The sequence below is a fragment of the Peromyscus californicus genome, unplaced genomic scaffold (genome assembly GCF_007827085.1).
Source record: "Peromyscus californicus insignis strain IS unplaced genomic scaffold, ASM782708v3 Scaffold_4__1_contigs__length_199733344, whole genome shotgun sequence".
In the NCBI taxonomy this organism is placed as follows: domain Eukaryota; kingdom Metazoa; phylum Chordata; class Mammalia; order Rodentia; family Cricetidae; genus Peromyscus; species Peromyscus californicus.
In genome coordinates this window covers 123508344-123524945 of record NW_026294562.1, presented here as the reverse complement: position 1 = coordinate 123524945, position 16602 = coordinate 123508344, and the positions used below count along the sequence as shown (strand labels likewise).

The 16602-nt window shown below is 47.0% G+C and overlaps 1 protein-coding gene across 9 annotated transcripts in view; it reads right to left on the bottom strand.

The window, feature by feature from the left end:
* Ntrk3 (neurotrophic receptor tyrosine kinase 3) overlaps positions 1–16602 on the bottom strand; it is a 385084-nt gene that overhangs the window by 308495 nt on the left and 59987 nt on the right. For all 9 annotated transcript variants that reach the window (XM_052761135.1, XM_052761134.1, XM_052761136.1 and 6 more), the window contains exon 3: positions 16105–16176. In XM_052761135.1, coding sequence (XP_052617095.1) covers positions 16105–16176 — 72 coding nt within the window. The remainder of the gene's footprint in view (positions 1–16104; positions 16177–16602) is intronic.

Below are 16602 nucleotides of genomic sequence, written 5' to 3'. Positions count from 1 at the left end.
GGCTGGGGGTTATGAAAAGGTCTTCACCAAACAGGAAGACAATAGAGAGAAGGAACAGACATGGCTGGTGTGAGCCAGGAAAAGAGAGAGAGAGAGAAGCTGGGGCTCAGGGCACAGGAACGCAGTTATTAATATCCTAAATGGAGTTCTGACTGCTTAAGCTTTATTTAAGAACACGCCTGACTGTATAATTACAAGGGCTTAATTTGTTTTCTTTTCCACACAATAAATAAGGAGTACACAGTTGCTCTTAGCAAACACCACCCTTCCTGGCGTCAGGAGGAGTTTCTGAGCTATGGGGGAATGTTTGGTACCTGGGATGAGAGGCGCAGGGACAGTCCCACTACCACCCAGAGATGTGAGCTGCCCACTCTGAGCACAAACAGACTCACCAGAGACTAGAGAGATTAAAAAAAAAAAAAACCATCTAGGTGCCCCTTCACTCTGGGAAGATACTGGTGTGAGTGGGGACACTGAGGTCATTTTAACTCCCCTGTGGGATTGGGCACTTCTAGTGACTTGCTCTGAGAGGAACCAACACCATCTTCAGTCAGGTTCAGTCAGTGGGCTCAGGATACACTGAACAACTTACTTTCTGTTGCCCTGGAGCTTTGCTCAGATCCTTTGCCTTCTGGACCTACTCAATTGCCTGGAGATGAAACCTGAAGACACAGGTACTAACTGAGGCAAGCTGGGGCTGACTGAAAAATCCCAAAGTGGAAGCAGAACCCAGGTGAAGTCTATTCCTTGAGAAAGAAGCAGCGTAAGTACATTGAGGAACCTGGGAAGCCCGGGGTAGCCATCCCAGACAGCACCAGAAAAAGTAGGGGCAAATGTCAGGGTGGTCCCAAGACTTTCTTGCATTTCTAAGGTGCTGCCCACCCAGGTCTCTGCATGGACCAGGCAATCACCTCGTAGACTGAGACAGAGGGTTTGAATCATATCTTAAGAACATCAGAGTCACATTTAGGAAGATGGTATTAAAATGTTTAGGCTACGCAGGCTGAGGCAGAGAGAGACAGATCTCGGGACAGCCTTTAGGATGCCGTGACACTTAAAGCAACTGAATGTGAGAGAGGCTGGGTCCCTGGTGAGGAAGCACCAAGATGTCCTTGCGGAAGGAGGTACTGAGATGCTACATGCATATGACTGGTACCAGATGTGGCCATAACAGAGGAGGCTCTGTTCTTCTGTAGCCCTGAGTGCTCAAAAGTGAAGAGTTCACCTGCTTCAGTGAGCGGGTGTCAGATCACAGGGTCTACCTGAGTATGGCGTCCTTAGAAGCAAAGCGCTATGGTTTGAATATGAAATGTCCCCTGTAGGCCCCTGTGTTTGATCTCTTGGTCCCCAGCTCAGGGGACTGTAGAACCTTGGAGAGACAAGGCCTAGCTGAAGGAAGCGAGTTGTTGGGACTGTGGGATGGGCCTTGAGGTTTTAGCTGACACTAGCGCTCTCTCTCTCTCTCTCTCTCTCTCTCTCTCTCTCTCTCCTCTCTCTCTCTCTCTCTCTCTCTCTCTCTCTCTCTCTCTCTCTCCCTCCCTCCTTCCCCCCCTCTCTCTCTCTCTCTCTCTCTCTCTCTCTCTCTCTCTCTCTCTCTCTTTCTCTCTCCCTCCTCTGTCTTCTCTCTCCCTCCCTCTCCCTCCTCTGCTCTCTCTCTCTCTCTCTCTCTCTCTCTCTCTCTCTCTCTCTCCCTCTCTCAGCTTCCTGGAATCTCCAAATGGAACAAGTCAAGCCACAGGCTCCTAACATTATAACTTCCTGCCGCACTTTTATCCTCATGATAGATGACAGGCTGCAGCCCCTCAACCATGAGCCAGTATAAATCTCCCTGCCTTAAGTTGCTGCTTTCAGGTGTTTCATCAAATTAATGAGAAAAGTAACTGGTTCCCAAAGATTCTGACTCTTTGGCAAAATTGTCCTTGGGGCCTGTGCTGGTTTGAATGAGAATGCCCCCATAGGCCCATAGATATGAATACTTGGTCACCAGAGAGGGGCACTATTTGAAAGGATCAGTGGGTGTGGCCCTGTTGGAGCAAGTGTGTCAATGGGGGTAGGCTTTGAGGTTTCAGAAAACCTATTCCAAGCCCAGAGTCTCTCCTCTCTTCTTGCTGCCTGAGGATTCAGATATTGAGCTCTTAGCTACTTCTCTACCACATCTAACTGCATACCTCCATGTTTCCTGCCATGATGACCATGGACTACACCTCTGAAACTATAAGCCAGCCCCAATTAAATATTTTCCTTTGTAAGAGTTGCCATAGTCATGGTATCTCTTCACAGCAATGGAACACTGACTAAGAGAGGGCCACACTGCAGAATGATGGTGAGTCGTCCTGTCAGCCCCTATAGGCATGTGGTCTTACAAACGCATTGTGTCTCTGGACATACAGCATCCAGTGTCCTCTACCTAGAGCTAGTCTCCTCATTCCCTGCATCAACTCTTTTGCAGGTGCCAAGTCCCAGACACTGATGGGTTTAAGGATACCTGTCATCACTCCAGGAAGCGTTCGCTGCTATAACCCTCCTCTTCCCAAAATACATATCATCTGCCTTTGCTAAATGGTATGGGGGATCTCAGTTCTCATCTCATTGTACCTTAACTGTCTCTACACTGTCCCCTCCCACTCCAAACTCTCTCCATGAAATCTATGACCTAAACATACTGGCATCTTTGTCTGAGCAGAGTAAAACATCAATAGATGTCCTTGGAGGGAATTAATGCATTCATATTTCAAAAAAGTACCCCATGACTCCAAGGACTATTGTGAGTAGCCTTTGTAGTATTCTAAAGCACAAAGGCACCAACTTCTAAATGTCAGGTTCTAGGACAGGGAGAAGCTTGTCCCCAGGAATGAGGTTGACGTCATTTTCATCAGCAATATTCTTTCCAAACTCTGTAAAACTTGATCTTCAAACTGAGACAGTAACACACACCCATCAACATTTTTAGCCAAGTATAAGAGGACAAAGTGTTTTAGTCAAGTTTCCCTAGAGTTGTGGGCTGTGATAAGGAAGGGACATCACATGCAGCAATAACCTCCACATTTAAGCACTGAGCTCACAGGAAGATGGGAAGGCCCAGGAAGAAGGGCAACTCCCTGGCTCAACATGCCTATTCCCCCAAAGTGAACATAGGCTACAGCATGCCCCAAGGTATCATCTGGGATGCTTGCCAAAGTCCCTTTCCATCACTGTTCACTCCATCTTCACAGTGATCCTGGGGTACGTGGAGTGACAGCTATAAGATTAGACCCATTTTATAGATGTGTATGAAGAGGAGGAGCCACTTGTTCACTCTTGACAGAATAGGTCTATACTCCTTCATTCCCCATGACAACATGGCAACCATCAACCAGGGCATGAGAGGTATCAGAAGGACCAATGTCCACACCTCAGGATATAGATTCAAGATTCTAGCTCCCAAAAGGTCCACTGTAAAATTCCCAAGGATTCCTGGGCCCCCTATCACTCTGGAATTCTTGACACATAAGTGACACCTCCAACTAACCTCAACGCTCAGTAAAGTCCCCACCCCAAGCAAAGCAGATGCCCTCTACCAACACACAGAGAAAGGCAGGTGACCTTAAATGGTCCCCTGAATCACAGATCCTCTGAAGAATTCAGCCTCCTCAGCCTGCATAGGCTGGTAAATCTGATGAGTGTTATCCTGGGAAGAAAAAGAAATCACAGGAAAGGCCACACAAAAGAAATGGGGTTGTAAACTTGGAGGTGGAGTGATGACCAGACTAAGGAGAAACAGCTGTATGAGAAAAAGGAACTAAAACAGGCAGGCATGGATGTTCACCTACCAACCATACATTCTACATCCTACATCCTACATCCAGCTCTGTGTCCCTCCCTCCCACTCTTCTGTCTCAAGTCCCTCCTTCAGGATGACAATAACACACTGGTGCAATTCTCTCCGAGACAATAACTGCACCAGCACCTCTTAAGAACTATCAAGGATGCATGTGTTAGAAAATAGTCCAGAAGACCTGTACAGCACCCACCTGGCTCCAGCAAACTCCTACTATAACTGCCTACTTCTCTCACCCACTAACTGCACACACACACACACACACACACACACACACACACACACACACACACACCACGGCCAGAATCCCAGAGCAGCTTCAAAGCCCTTGTAGAGGTTAACAAGGACTGAACTTCTGAAACAGCTTTGGATAGAGGAAATACCACTGAGTAAGCACCTATGCTGTGCAGCCACAGGAGAGGGTGTCCTGTGGCTAGTATTAATCCCTAGTGTTCCAAGGAAAATCCTAGGACAGGGTTCTTTAGCCAAGATGATAAGAGGACAGGGGTGAGACATGGCTAAGCCAAGGCTCACAACCTCATTCATTTTCACATCCTCCAGTCCCTCTTGCTTTCTTTTCAGATACTCTCTTAATGTTGAGGAAGCATGATTTAAGGAGACCCAGTCTTTATCACTGGGGATGCTTGTCATCACTGCAGAGACAGGCCTTTCTGCAGGTGTGCTTTGGGGTCTGGGCTGGCTTCTCACGTTGGTGTCAGAATGCATTGAGGGAGACCGCCGCATCTGCATCCAGAGACGAAGTCAGTCGAGGCTCGTGCATGGCTAACGCCTCTGAGAGACTTGGGGTCCTTCAAGCTCAGGGCAGTGTCAGCAGCTGGATTAGCTAAGAGACCGCCCAGGAAAAGCAGAAGCTCTGCAGAACCGAGGCAGTCCCTCGGAGACAGAGGGGTTAACCAGGGAGGAGAGGAGGCTTCTGCAAATTCATCAGGAAGAAACAAGGGAGGAGACGTGAGACGCCAGCTTGCTAAAGGATGAAGTGGAACCGAAATTAATGATGACTCCAAAACAGCCAAGGGACTAAACTCATTTTCTAAATCTGTCCTTAACAAGAGAAATGGACAAAAGAGATGTGGACAAATGGGAAGTAATGAAGCCTTAGGGGAGGGGAAAAAAAAGAAAGGAAAATCTATTGAGAATAATCAAGACTAGAAAATATGAACACACTGTGTAACCCCCAAGGCTTGGAACCACGCAGGCCAGAGGCCAGAGTGTTTACTCAGCAGCAGAATGAATATTTCAACATTAAAAGGTTATAAGAAAAGACTTAATGGTTTGGTTCAGGGGATCCTGAGCCCCGAGATGCCTGGAATCGGGAAGGACAGGTTCTAAGGTGACTTTAGGGCTTTTCTGCTAAGAAGACTGTGTGAAAAGATATGGTAAGCATGCAGTGGGCCAGCGAGAGCAGTCCATGGTCCCATTATCTGGGTCACCATGGTCCTGTCCCGAGTGGATCAGAATGCTGACCATGAAAACAGTAAACAGAAAAATTACCAGGGAGGACATGAGTCTCCAGGACCACAGGAGACTGCAGGAGAGACACAAATGGACGTGAAGAGAGAAAATCAATTGAAGAAGCGTGCCACCTGCCTCACTGGGGAACAAGGAATGATTTCTACCCAGGGCCCCAGGAGAGGCAATTGCCCAGTCGACTAATGGTGTCAGTGGACTGGGAACTGACGGTCTTTGCAGGCAGCAGATAAATGTGTAGCCGCTGAGAAAGCCAAGTTAGGAATCTGCAGTTTTGTCAGTTCTGCAGCACAAACTCATCTGGGGTGCTGTAAGATGATCTGTGTAAGAGGAACGAGAAAAGATGTGCTCCGTGTCATCAAATGTCACAGGAGCTGAACTATGGGAGGAATGAAGGGACCCCCATCCATCTCTCCAGGGGTCACACAGCTTCACTGCACTGGGAAGAGTCAGCTGCCCAAGATGCACACGTAGGTTTGCAGTCACAGGACACTGGAACAGGGCCATAGCACTCCTTTTTCCCATCTCCCATCACAGATGTTATAGTAGGGTGAGCACACACAGACATGGGTCTGCCTGGGGCAGGGTCCAAGGAAGAGGGAGGGAGAGAAATCAGCCTTGGAAATGAGTGGCCGAAAGTCCGGGGCTCCTGCAACCACATGGCACGGAACAGCTCCTCATTGATCATTGAGCATCATTTTCTTTGCAGAGCATTCACCCAGTGTAAATAACTGCTAACAGACCCCAAAATGCAAGCTAGGAAGCTAAGAGGCACTGCCCACTCACAGACACCCTGTCCACGGCCAGGTAGGAAGCAGGAATTGACCACAGGTGCTCCTTTGGTGGTCTCCCGTGGACCTTCCCTCCTCAGAGCCCATTCTAGAGTAGGCGGTATATCACCTTCCTTCTCTCCAGCCGAGTCCTGAGAACTGACAACGCCAGGGCTGAACAGAGGGTGGAACGGGGTTATCATGAGAACGGGCCCTAGAGCCCCAGGAGCTGGTTACCTGTGGTTGACTTCTGGCTTTGCCATTTGGTAGCTGTGGAATTCGGCAAGTTGCCTAAACTTCTCTCTGCTTCAGATAGCCATGAGTAAAATGGGGAGAGTGATTTGCATGTACTTACAGTTATGAGCATAGGATGACATACAAAGTGCATCAGTAAAAGCTCAGCACACAGCAGGGCTTCCCAGAAGCCACACCCTTGGAAGTCAGTGGATTGGAATGCTTGACCCCTCCGGAGAGACAAGATAGGTGGGTAGAAGGCAGCCGGTAAGGGCCAAAACAAACTGACAAGAGCTTTCCTCTGGCCTTGGCCCCCTGTGGCTCCAGCTGTGTCCCAGCTCAGACCTTTCTTCCAGAAAGAATTCCCCCGAAATGCTGTAAAGTCAAGACTGGGTCATCTAAATAGTGCCTCATTTTAGAGGTGTGGAAACAGGCTTAATGGGTTAAGCAGCTTATCCAAGATCACGGCACAGTAGAGAGAAGCAAGGGAGTGTGAGGCAGTGTGGCCCAGAACCACTACATTTCACCAGTACCTCTCTCTCTCACACTGACAGCCGTCCTCATGAGCCCCCCTCCCACACTTGGCTCCTCTCCAGGCCACCACTCAGATACACCACTGCATATGGTCCTGGCTCAATCTTCCCAAATCAGGGAATCTGTGGAAATCCTATCCCATGGGCACATGGCTCCATTTTCAAGTCCTGTTCCCTTGGCCGTTCTTTCTGTTTACCTGGTGGCCAGACACAACAGCCCAGAAGCAGAAACACATGTCTAAACAGCTCTAGGAGGAAGTCCAAGTGGATCCGGTTATCCATAGCCATGGTAGCAGCAACTGTGCCCTGAGCAGGCTTCTCACTGACCCAGACCCAGACCCCTTCCAAGGCCTGACTCCACATCACCTCCTCCACTTCCCACCATCTCTGACCAAAACCCCTGAGGTTTCCAGGGTCCTCCAGCACCTTCTGTGCGAAGATACAGAGGATGGCTGCTGTCTGGGCAGCATGTCAAACGTTGCAGAGCTGTAGCCTGCTCATTATCTGCTAGTTTGTATATTTAACTGATAGAAGGCTCAAAGCTGGCCCTGTAAGAGGGCCCCACCTCTCCGGTCTTCCTCCCGGCATAGTGGAGGTAGGCATGAAGTAACAATCAAGGTACCAAGTGTGTGGTAGGTTCCTGGTGGCCCATCTACTTCGGGTACAGAGTAGAGACACAGTCACGTATGGATCTTCTTTTTCGTCTTCTAGTGACCACAATCAAAGTTTATTTCTCTCTCACACTACATGACCCATCATCTTCCCCCACAAGATTCTGGCTAATGGAGCAGCCTCCATCTGGAGCATCACTGTATTCTGCCCCATAGCAGAGTGAAAAGGGATACAGTGGCCCTCACGCAAATGCTTGAAGCTTCTGCCAAGAAGAAGCACAAGGTGTGTGTGTGTATGTATGTGTGTACATGCATGCATGTACATGCACACATACAGATACACACAGTGTACAACTCAAAGGGTTTTAGTATATTCACACAGCTATGTAATCCATTACTGTGATCAATTTTAGAAAAATGTAATTATTCCCAAGAAAGCCACCTAGTATACCTAGTATATCCCTAACTTATCTGACGATGGTGGAAATGATAAATAAAGAAATATTTTTATGTTGCAATATAAAATGTCATTTTCTAAGTCTGGAATAGTTTTGAGTTTGGTGTATTTCTTTTTCTTGTTTCTGTTTGGTTGATTGGATCTTTAAGACAGTCTTTCTTATATATCCCTGGCTGGGCTGGAGCTTTAAGTATAGCCCATTGTAACTCCACATCCCTTATTTTGCATTTTTCTTCTTTTCAAATATGTGTGTGTGTGTGTGTGTGTGTGTGTGTGTGTGTGTGTGTGTGTGTGTGTGTGAGTTCATATGCGTGTAGGCATATGTGTGTAGGCATATGTGTGTATACATGTATGTGTAAGTGCATACATTCAGAGGCCTGAGATTGATGTTGGAGAGCATTCCTCAACCACTCTTCCACCTTATTCTTTGAGACAGGATCTTTCTGTCACACCCAGAGTTCACCAAAATCCAAGTCTCCCACACTTGCCCTGGGGTTTCCCCTTCCAATGCTGGAGTTACAGGCTAGCCACTATGCCCACCGGGCATCCACGTGGATTCTGAAGATCTGAACTCTACTCCTCTTGCCTGATAAGTGCTTTCTTTCTTGATCCTCCTGCCTCCACTTCCCAAGTACTGAGATTGCAGAGGTGTGCCACCACATCTGACAGGAAGACTATTCTTTAAATGGCTCAACTGTGCACCCTTCGGGGACACCCTCCAAAAGAGCACTTAGCTCATATGTAAAGGAAGTCTGAACAGCTCTGAAATTTGCAGGAAAACTTTATGTCTATGTGTGGGAAAATGGTTTCTCCGAGGATAAATATTTATATTATTTTTGGCAATGAAAGGGATTGAACACTGGGTCATTTACAAACTAGGAAAACAGTCATTAAGTTATGTCTTCATCCCACTATGTTGGGGTAAAATCTATTGCTTTAATCACTCTCTCCAAAGGTTAAAATAAAAATAGGTGCCACTGTTTTGACATTGGTAAATCTTAAGGACAGGAAGCACATCTTGTTTGTTGATTAATTGTCTGCAGCATGCAGCACTTTGAGGGGACATGGAGACCTCTTAAATCATGCTTCACTACATATTTATAAGTCACATAACAAGAGACTGACCACCACGCTGTCAATCAAAAACTAACATTTTTTTTCAATTTATACTGATTCTCATTATGGGCCAGACATTCTCCTTAATACTTGATAAGGCTTAACATGTTTCATCTTGCTAATAAACATATTATCCCCATTTTCCAAATGAGAAAATGAGGCACAGATAAGCAGGATGGTAAGGTCACTTTCCCAGGACACTCAGATATATACATAGGACAGAACCAGAATCCAAACTCAATCAATCCATCTCAAAAACACATGCTCTCACCTACTCATCAACACTATCTCCTTAGTGATGACATTTAGTGAGAGGCAATAATTCATGCAGGAGATTTGGTGGAAGTACTGAGCAGGCAGAGCTAAGAATGCTCAGAGATGCACTGTACTGCTGCATTTGTGCACAGCATTGCAGGGTGGGTGCTGTTGGCTATGACTCTGTAGTGTTAATTTTGGCTCATGTTGGTTCTTGTTGATTTGGTGAGTATGCTGTGTTGCATTTGTAATGCTGGGCATCAAACACAAGGCTTCATACACTTTAAGCAATTCTCTGCTGTTAAATTACTCCCCCACATTCTTAGAACGTCAATAATTCACATATATCCTTACTTTTAAATTGGACTGCACAATGGTTTCTGCCACACACAGAAGTCTGAGGTACTACGGCAAGACAGGATCCAAGTTGGTAGGGTAATGTAAAGGAAAGAAGGCCACACCTAGTATGGTCTTTGCCTTGCCCCTGCTCTTACACATGGAGATCTTGGTGAGACTCATCAGTCAAGACATCTTCTTACCCACAGAGTGGTCAAGGCAGAGGAGAGCCACTCACCTTGTCCTAGGTACCAGGTACAGAACAGCAAATAATACCAAGTCTCCATCCCACAGAAGTTTACATTCTGGTAGAGGACATCTAATATAAACTATCACACAAATGACTGAGTGGTTATTTCTCAAACAGCCAGTAGTTAAAAAAAAAAAAAAAAAAAAAGCCGGGCGGTGGTGGCGCACGCCTTTAATCCCAGCACTCGGGAGGCAGAGCCAGGCGGATCTCTGTGAGTTCAAGGCCAGCCTGGACTACCAAGTGAGTTCCAGGAAAGGCGCAAAGCTACACAGAGAAACCCTGTCTCGAAAAACCAAAAAAAAAAAAAAAACAAAAAAACAACAACAAAAAAAAAAAAGTCCAAGGAAACGATCAAGTCACATGATATAATAAAAAGTGATAGGTTTGTAAAGCGAAGAATGGTCACTAAGTTTGAGTGGTCAGAGAAAGCTTGAAAGGGCAAGTGTTATTAGAGAAAATGATGGTGAGCAGGGTTAGACATGGAGATCAAGGCTGGGAATGTCTGTGGGTCAGACGGATCGGCAGATACCAAAACTCCCAGGGTGGGGGATGAGCCTGGTGTGTCCAGGAAGGGAGAAAAGGCTCAAGGCTACATCAGAGAAAGCAAGGGGAAAACACAAGAGAAATAGACAGAAGCAGGAGCCATGACTTGAACCCTGAGGCCGTAGTGAGGGCTTGGGCTTTTACTGTAAATAAAGCAGGAAGTAGTTGGAGGGTTTTAGGCAGAGGAGCGGCACTGTTGAATCTGTGTGCTTAAAATATCACTCTGAGCCAGGCATGAGGGCACACACCTACAGTCCTACTCTTGGGAGTTAGAAGGATCAGGAGTTAAAACCATCCTCAGCTACAGAGTGAGTGCAAGGCCATCTTGGGCTACAAGATACCTTGTCTCAAAATATAAATAAACAAAGAAAGAAATCAGCCTTACAACTTTACTGAGAGTGAAATGTTGCTGTGAGAAGTAGAACCAGGCTGGTTGTGATCGGCTTGTTCTTCCAACTTGTAGAAAGCTGAGGCTGGAGCACTTTGAGTTTGAGACCAGCCTGAGCAGTACAGCGAGATCCTGTCTCAAAACCAAACCAAACAAAGAGTCCCCCTTTGGCTGAGCTAAGCTTGATACATGATTTAGCCACCCACATGGGGGTACGGAACAGAGAGCCAAGAGGCGAGGGTGGGAACAGGGATAAGAATCTGAATTGGAGAATTGGTTCTAGCAGCTCTTCCAGGTTAACTATCTGTAATCTCTGAAACTGGAAACCAGCCCACAAGGGGGAGGGGGCACTGAGTCTTTCAAAATGTGCTGAGTTCAGCTCTTTGCGTGCTTTGTCTTACAGAAGGTTCAGAACGGTCATATAAGTAGGAGGGGATCTTATACTTCCTTCCAAGAATCGGTGAGTGAAAGTCTCAGGTTTGACTCTCCAAAGCCCTTGGTTCGCTATCATCAATAATACAGAACATTCAATGGCTGCATCCTCCACACAGAACAGAGAAGGAAGGCCACTTGCATGGAGGCAGTAAGGGGACAAGTGTGCCAGTCACCAACCCCACTGAGACTCAAAAAAAAAAATCTCAGTGCAGAGGTAAGGGGCAGGCAGGGAGGTAAACGTTTATTATTAAAATATCAGCCTATCAGCCTGGAGTCCAAAATCGGGCTATTTCAACCTCTAGTGATTTGTAATACATAATAAATCAGCCTCACCATGTTTTCATCCCTGCTCCCTGAGGAGAAATGAATTGCATTCTGTCCAGCCAGTGACCAGGAGGGCGGGGCCTCCAGCCATGTCCTTTATCCCTACCCACCTAAGCACCGCTGACCTTCTCTCCTTGGAAACCTAACATCGTTGCCACAATCATGTCCAAATCCAGGCATTTGCGCCTTATCCTGCCCTAGGCAGCCAGGAGGGAGCCAGGATTCCCAGCTGAACAGATCCAGCGAATTTCTGCTTACAGCAACTAAACATGAGAGATCCCACCACAACCAATTCCGAGGGAATAAAGAAATTCTTTTGGCTTGCTGGAATCTTACATTAAATATTCTTAGAAATAAGTAGGCCATAGGCTAATGCTAAGAAATCTTTCACAATAAAGATATTCAGTTAGTAATGCAACCATTGGTACTGGATCCGACCTGAATAGGGAAGGAAACTAAACAGCTTTCTCAAGCAAGCTCTTGAGGCTGGATGGTGCTAAATCTCCAGGGAGAAATTGCAGCTCTCTAATAAAACTTTAAAGACCCCGCATCCCTCCCATCAGAAGTACTTGCTAAGAAAACAGGGGAGAGAAACACTGGGGGATGTGAGAAAGTACACAGACTTCAGAGTCAGAGGGCCTGGCATCCTCAGCCTGACTCCTCCACTAGCTTACGGTAGGACCTTAGGAGAAATCAACTGTGTCTTGTGGGACTCAGTGTGCTCGTCTACGGAATGGGGACAAAGGAGCTCTCAGGTAGACACTAGGCAGAGTAAAGTGAGCCCAACTCTGCAGAGGATCTAGGTCCATTCCTTGGCTCATAGTAAAGTCTTAATGAGCATTAATTAGCCTTTCCCTCTTGTTTTCTTTTTTTGAGATGTGTGCCGGTATGCGTGTACACTCGTGTGTGTGCATGAGCGTGTGTTTGTACATACACCTGTGTGCGTGTGAAGGCCAGAGGCTAGCTGCCCAGATGTGTTTCCTCAGGAGCCGCTTCTATTGTGTTGGTGAGACAGGTTCTCACCAGCTTGGGGTGGCTGGTTCCGCTGGACTGGCTGGCTAGGAAACACAAGACTGTCTCTGCCCCCCCAGTGCCAGGATTACAAAACCTGCTTTTTCAGGTGGGTCCTGAAGATCAAATGCAGCAAGCTCTTTACCAGCTAAGCAACCTCTCCCCTTGAGACTTGTCATTTGCTAAAAGCATCTCAGGTTTTTGTGGGGAGGGGGCGGGGCTGGTTTGGTTGATCCATGTGTTGTTGCTGTTGGCCCTCTTAGCCGTAGGTATCATAGAAGGGTTCCTGGGAAGAGAACCTAAGAACCCAGGCAAGCCTCTATTTCTGCCCTTCTCCCTGCACCTATGAAATATAGCTTCCTACCACACCAGCCACCAGGAGGACGATGAGAACTTGGGGAGACGAAGTATGTGAAGGTTCCCTGGAAATCAGGAAGCGCTCTAAGGTGAAAGGAAACGCCATCACTGGAGAACAGTTCATAGAGGGCATCCACATTACCCTGCTAAGGAGGACCACCTGCCTCAGAGATCCAGCATGTGTGTTAGCTATGCTACAAAAAACAACTTTCTTAAAGGGGGGAAAAAAAAAGAACCAACTCCAGAAGCAGGTCTAAGAAGACTGGGGGATCATCCTCATTCAATGTTCGTAGATGTGACCTCTAAATGTTTAGAACTAAGGAAGTTTTAGACTCATCCATTGCTGAGATCTTACCTTGGATGAGCATCACATAGAGTGGTCTACATAGAGTTGAGAGCAGTAGGGACTGAGCAGAGAGAAGAAAGAAATGTATCCAGGTTTACTCATCCATATTCGAGGAAAGCGGACAGCAGATATTGAAAACAGGTGTATTGCAGGCATAGGGGAGATGGAAGGCATGGAACAGAAATCCAGCTATGCCAGGATCAAGACAGGTCAGGGGAGTCACTGAGACCACCTTGTCCCTCCTTTTGGGTCCTGTGATCAGCAACAGCAGAACACATTATCATCAGTAAGCATCATTTCTGAACTCTACTTGCTGGGCTAAAAGCCGTAGAGGACATTAGTCATGTAGTCTGTGCCTGGAACAGACACTGCCCTTATGCTCAATTTACAGCTTAGCAAGCCGATGTTCCCATTACCAAGCTGTAAAAGTCCTTACCCTTGAGGCTCCTTGATCTAAGCAAGAAGGTTAAAAATAAAATCGAGTCCTTCAGAACGGTCTTTCTGAATGTGTATTCACCAATATCTCATTTGTTCATACCCAGCAAAAGAGAGAAGAAAACTGAGGCAGTCAATAGGACACAGTCACTCATAGACTTCAGGAAAACCTAGGGTTCTAATGTCCCATCATGCTTGCTGCCAAAATTTGACCTTGACATCACAGGCTCATTTTCTGATGTGGGGATGAATGATACTGGTGACGGGGACAGCTTCAGAGATGAGAGACAGTTGGGTTGCCCCCATCGGATGACTGAGGTGACTTGGGCAAGAATATCACTTCCCGCTTCTTATTCTGGACAGAGGGGAGAAGAAACATCTTCTCAGCCATTCCCCTTTAAAAAAGGAGGAGGAGGGAGAAAGCAAGAAATAGCCGCCAAGCCAGGGCTTGGCAATTAGTGTTGGAGTAAGTGATCGCCTTGTGATTGCTCAGCTGGGGCCTGAAGACTTGTCAATGCATTTAGAAGACAGAAATAGAAGATGTTGTGAGAGAGCAGCGAAACCTGGACCGTTTGCCAGGAGAAAATGTCCCAAAGCTGCCGGGAAATTCACTCAGTAGGGATTTGGGGTGTGTCTTCATAAATGGGCAAAGCTCACTCATAAAACCCCTGGACGAGCTGGACTGTGTACCTTACCCTGTGGCCTCTGCTGCCTGTAACCTTCAAGCTCCTCAGGGGTCCCCGCTGTGTTTAGCAGAGGCCTTTGAGTGGGTGCTGCAGTTTCAGTTCATCTTGAATAAACAGAAAGTCTGGTGACAGTAGGGCTACACCTCGCACAACAGTAGTCAGCTGGAACTGTCATGCGGTTTTCACAGCCCCCACTGTCCCCACCTGATCTGCCATGGACATGTGGTTTCATGAGCTCTGGATGTTGTGAAAAAGGAGACCTTTCAGAGGTCAAAGGCTCTTTCCCTTGGGACATTTTACAATGAAACTCAAATCCCCAATAAAATAAACACCTGGAACATCTGGTCCAAGGCCCTTCTCTGGTTGCAGTTACGCCGACGGCTGCGAAGAACACACACATGGGGAGAATCATGCCACACATCGGGAGAATCATGCCACAGGGCATAAACCAGGGCAAGGGAGCAAGAGCTGAGTTAGACAGTTAAAAGGGAGGTCTCAGTCCCCCATGGTTAGTACACAGGGCCTCAGGCAATGGCCAGGGAGCTTGCTATTTCCAGAGGGAAGAAAGAAAGTTCAACACAAAGCAGTCGCTGAAAGAGATAAATAACTATTCACCTTGTACTTGGCAAAATGCACAGACCTGAGAGTACAGTTGAGACCTCTGCAAAAAAGGAACCACTCCCCAACCACAATTGGTCAGGATCTCTTCTGACCCCTACACCCGCTGTGGGCCACTTCTTCATAGCATCCCTTACAATCTCTTCTTCTTTATAAGAGATCTCTACCCAGCAAGTTGCCTTCTATTATCAAGTGCCTACTACAGCGGCCCAAAGAAAGACTAGTCCACCTCTGTTTCCATCCCACTTGCATCAGAACCCATGCCATCCAGTCTGTGCATACCCTCTGCTCTTTGGGGTATACCCACTGAAGATCCACAAGGCTGTTCTTGAGAAAGAGCTGACCCAGACAACAAGTCTACCCCTGTAGAGGTGTCAATTGTCTTGTCCTTATTCACTTACTATAGGATTTCTTTCGTGCTCCCTTGCTTCACAAGAATCGACTGTCCTTCCTCCAAATCTCATAGTCTACCCACCCAGATCTAGACCTGGAGAAGAAGCATCCACGTGGATGATTCCACTCCTGCAAGGTCTGTCCAGAGCCACTGCCTAAAGGATCCATTCCATGGCAAGAAGGAGATATAGAGTGAGGGAGACATAAACCCATGACCATGTGTCCACTGTTTCATCCCACATCAAGACCCGTGATCTTATGCAAATGTTTCCAGTTCTCAAAGTCCTTCTGTATTGAATCTAGACTCTTCTTATACTTGGTCTGGTCTTGTTTTCCTTTTTCCAGTAATCCCCAATATTGACACATACACACACCTGCAATCCTACACATACTCTCAGAAGAGTCGTGTCCATAGTAAGTCCCTGTCATTTACATTGCCATAAAACTGAAAATTTTCATTATAAAAAAGGTACAAACTTGCAAGCCTGGAGATTCTCCCACTCAGCCCTAGATTTCTTCTACTGAAAACCTTTGAGATGACCAAATCCCAAATGCCCATGCTAATAAGGTAAAACTGGAAACCTAAGAAAGTAAAAGGATTTGGCCAAGGACAACAAATATCAAAGCCAGCTTCATTGTCCAAGACTATCTCCATGCATGCACCCCCCCCCCACCTTCTCCCAAAATCCAGTTCTACTCACATATAACGCAAGTGGGGGTTCTTGGCGAAGGCCCTGGGCTGAATGTTCCGGAGTCCAGAGTTCTTGATGGTCCTACGCAGAGAGAAAAAGAAGTTCAGCAAAATCCCAGGGGTTACAGCCAAAGGAAGACAAGCCCTGTGAGTGGGCTGTAGCTCTCCTCATCACTAGTCACCCTAGATGGCCAACTGTGGGTTCAATGAGAGGCATGAGCCCAGTTCCTTTGGTGAACTAGGTGAAGACTGGAATATGAGCAATCATTGATGGCACCTGATCACTTCCCGTTCTGACCAGCAGTTGAGGATCAGAGCTCCTGGTGCTCCAGAGACAAGGAGATTGCAGTCTCCTGTGTCTTTTCCTCCTCGCACCCACTCCCCCATGTCTAAAGCACTGAAGTTGACTGCAGTGGTGAATGAGAACCGAACACTGGGGATGGGGTGTAGGCACAGGACTGAAGAAAGAACACGATCCCAGCAGGCATGGGGGCAAGGCTGCCTTGAA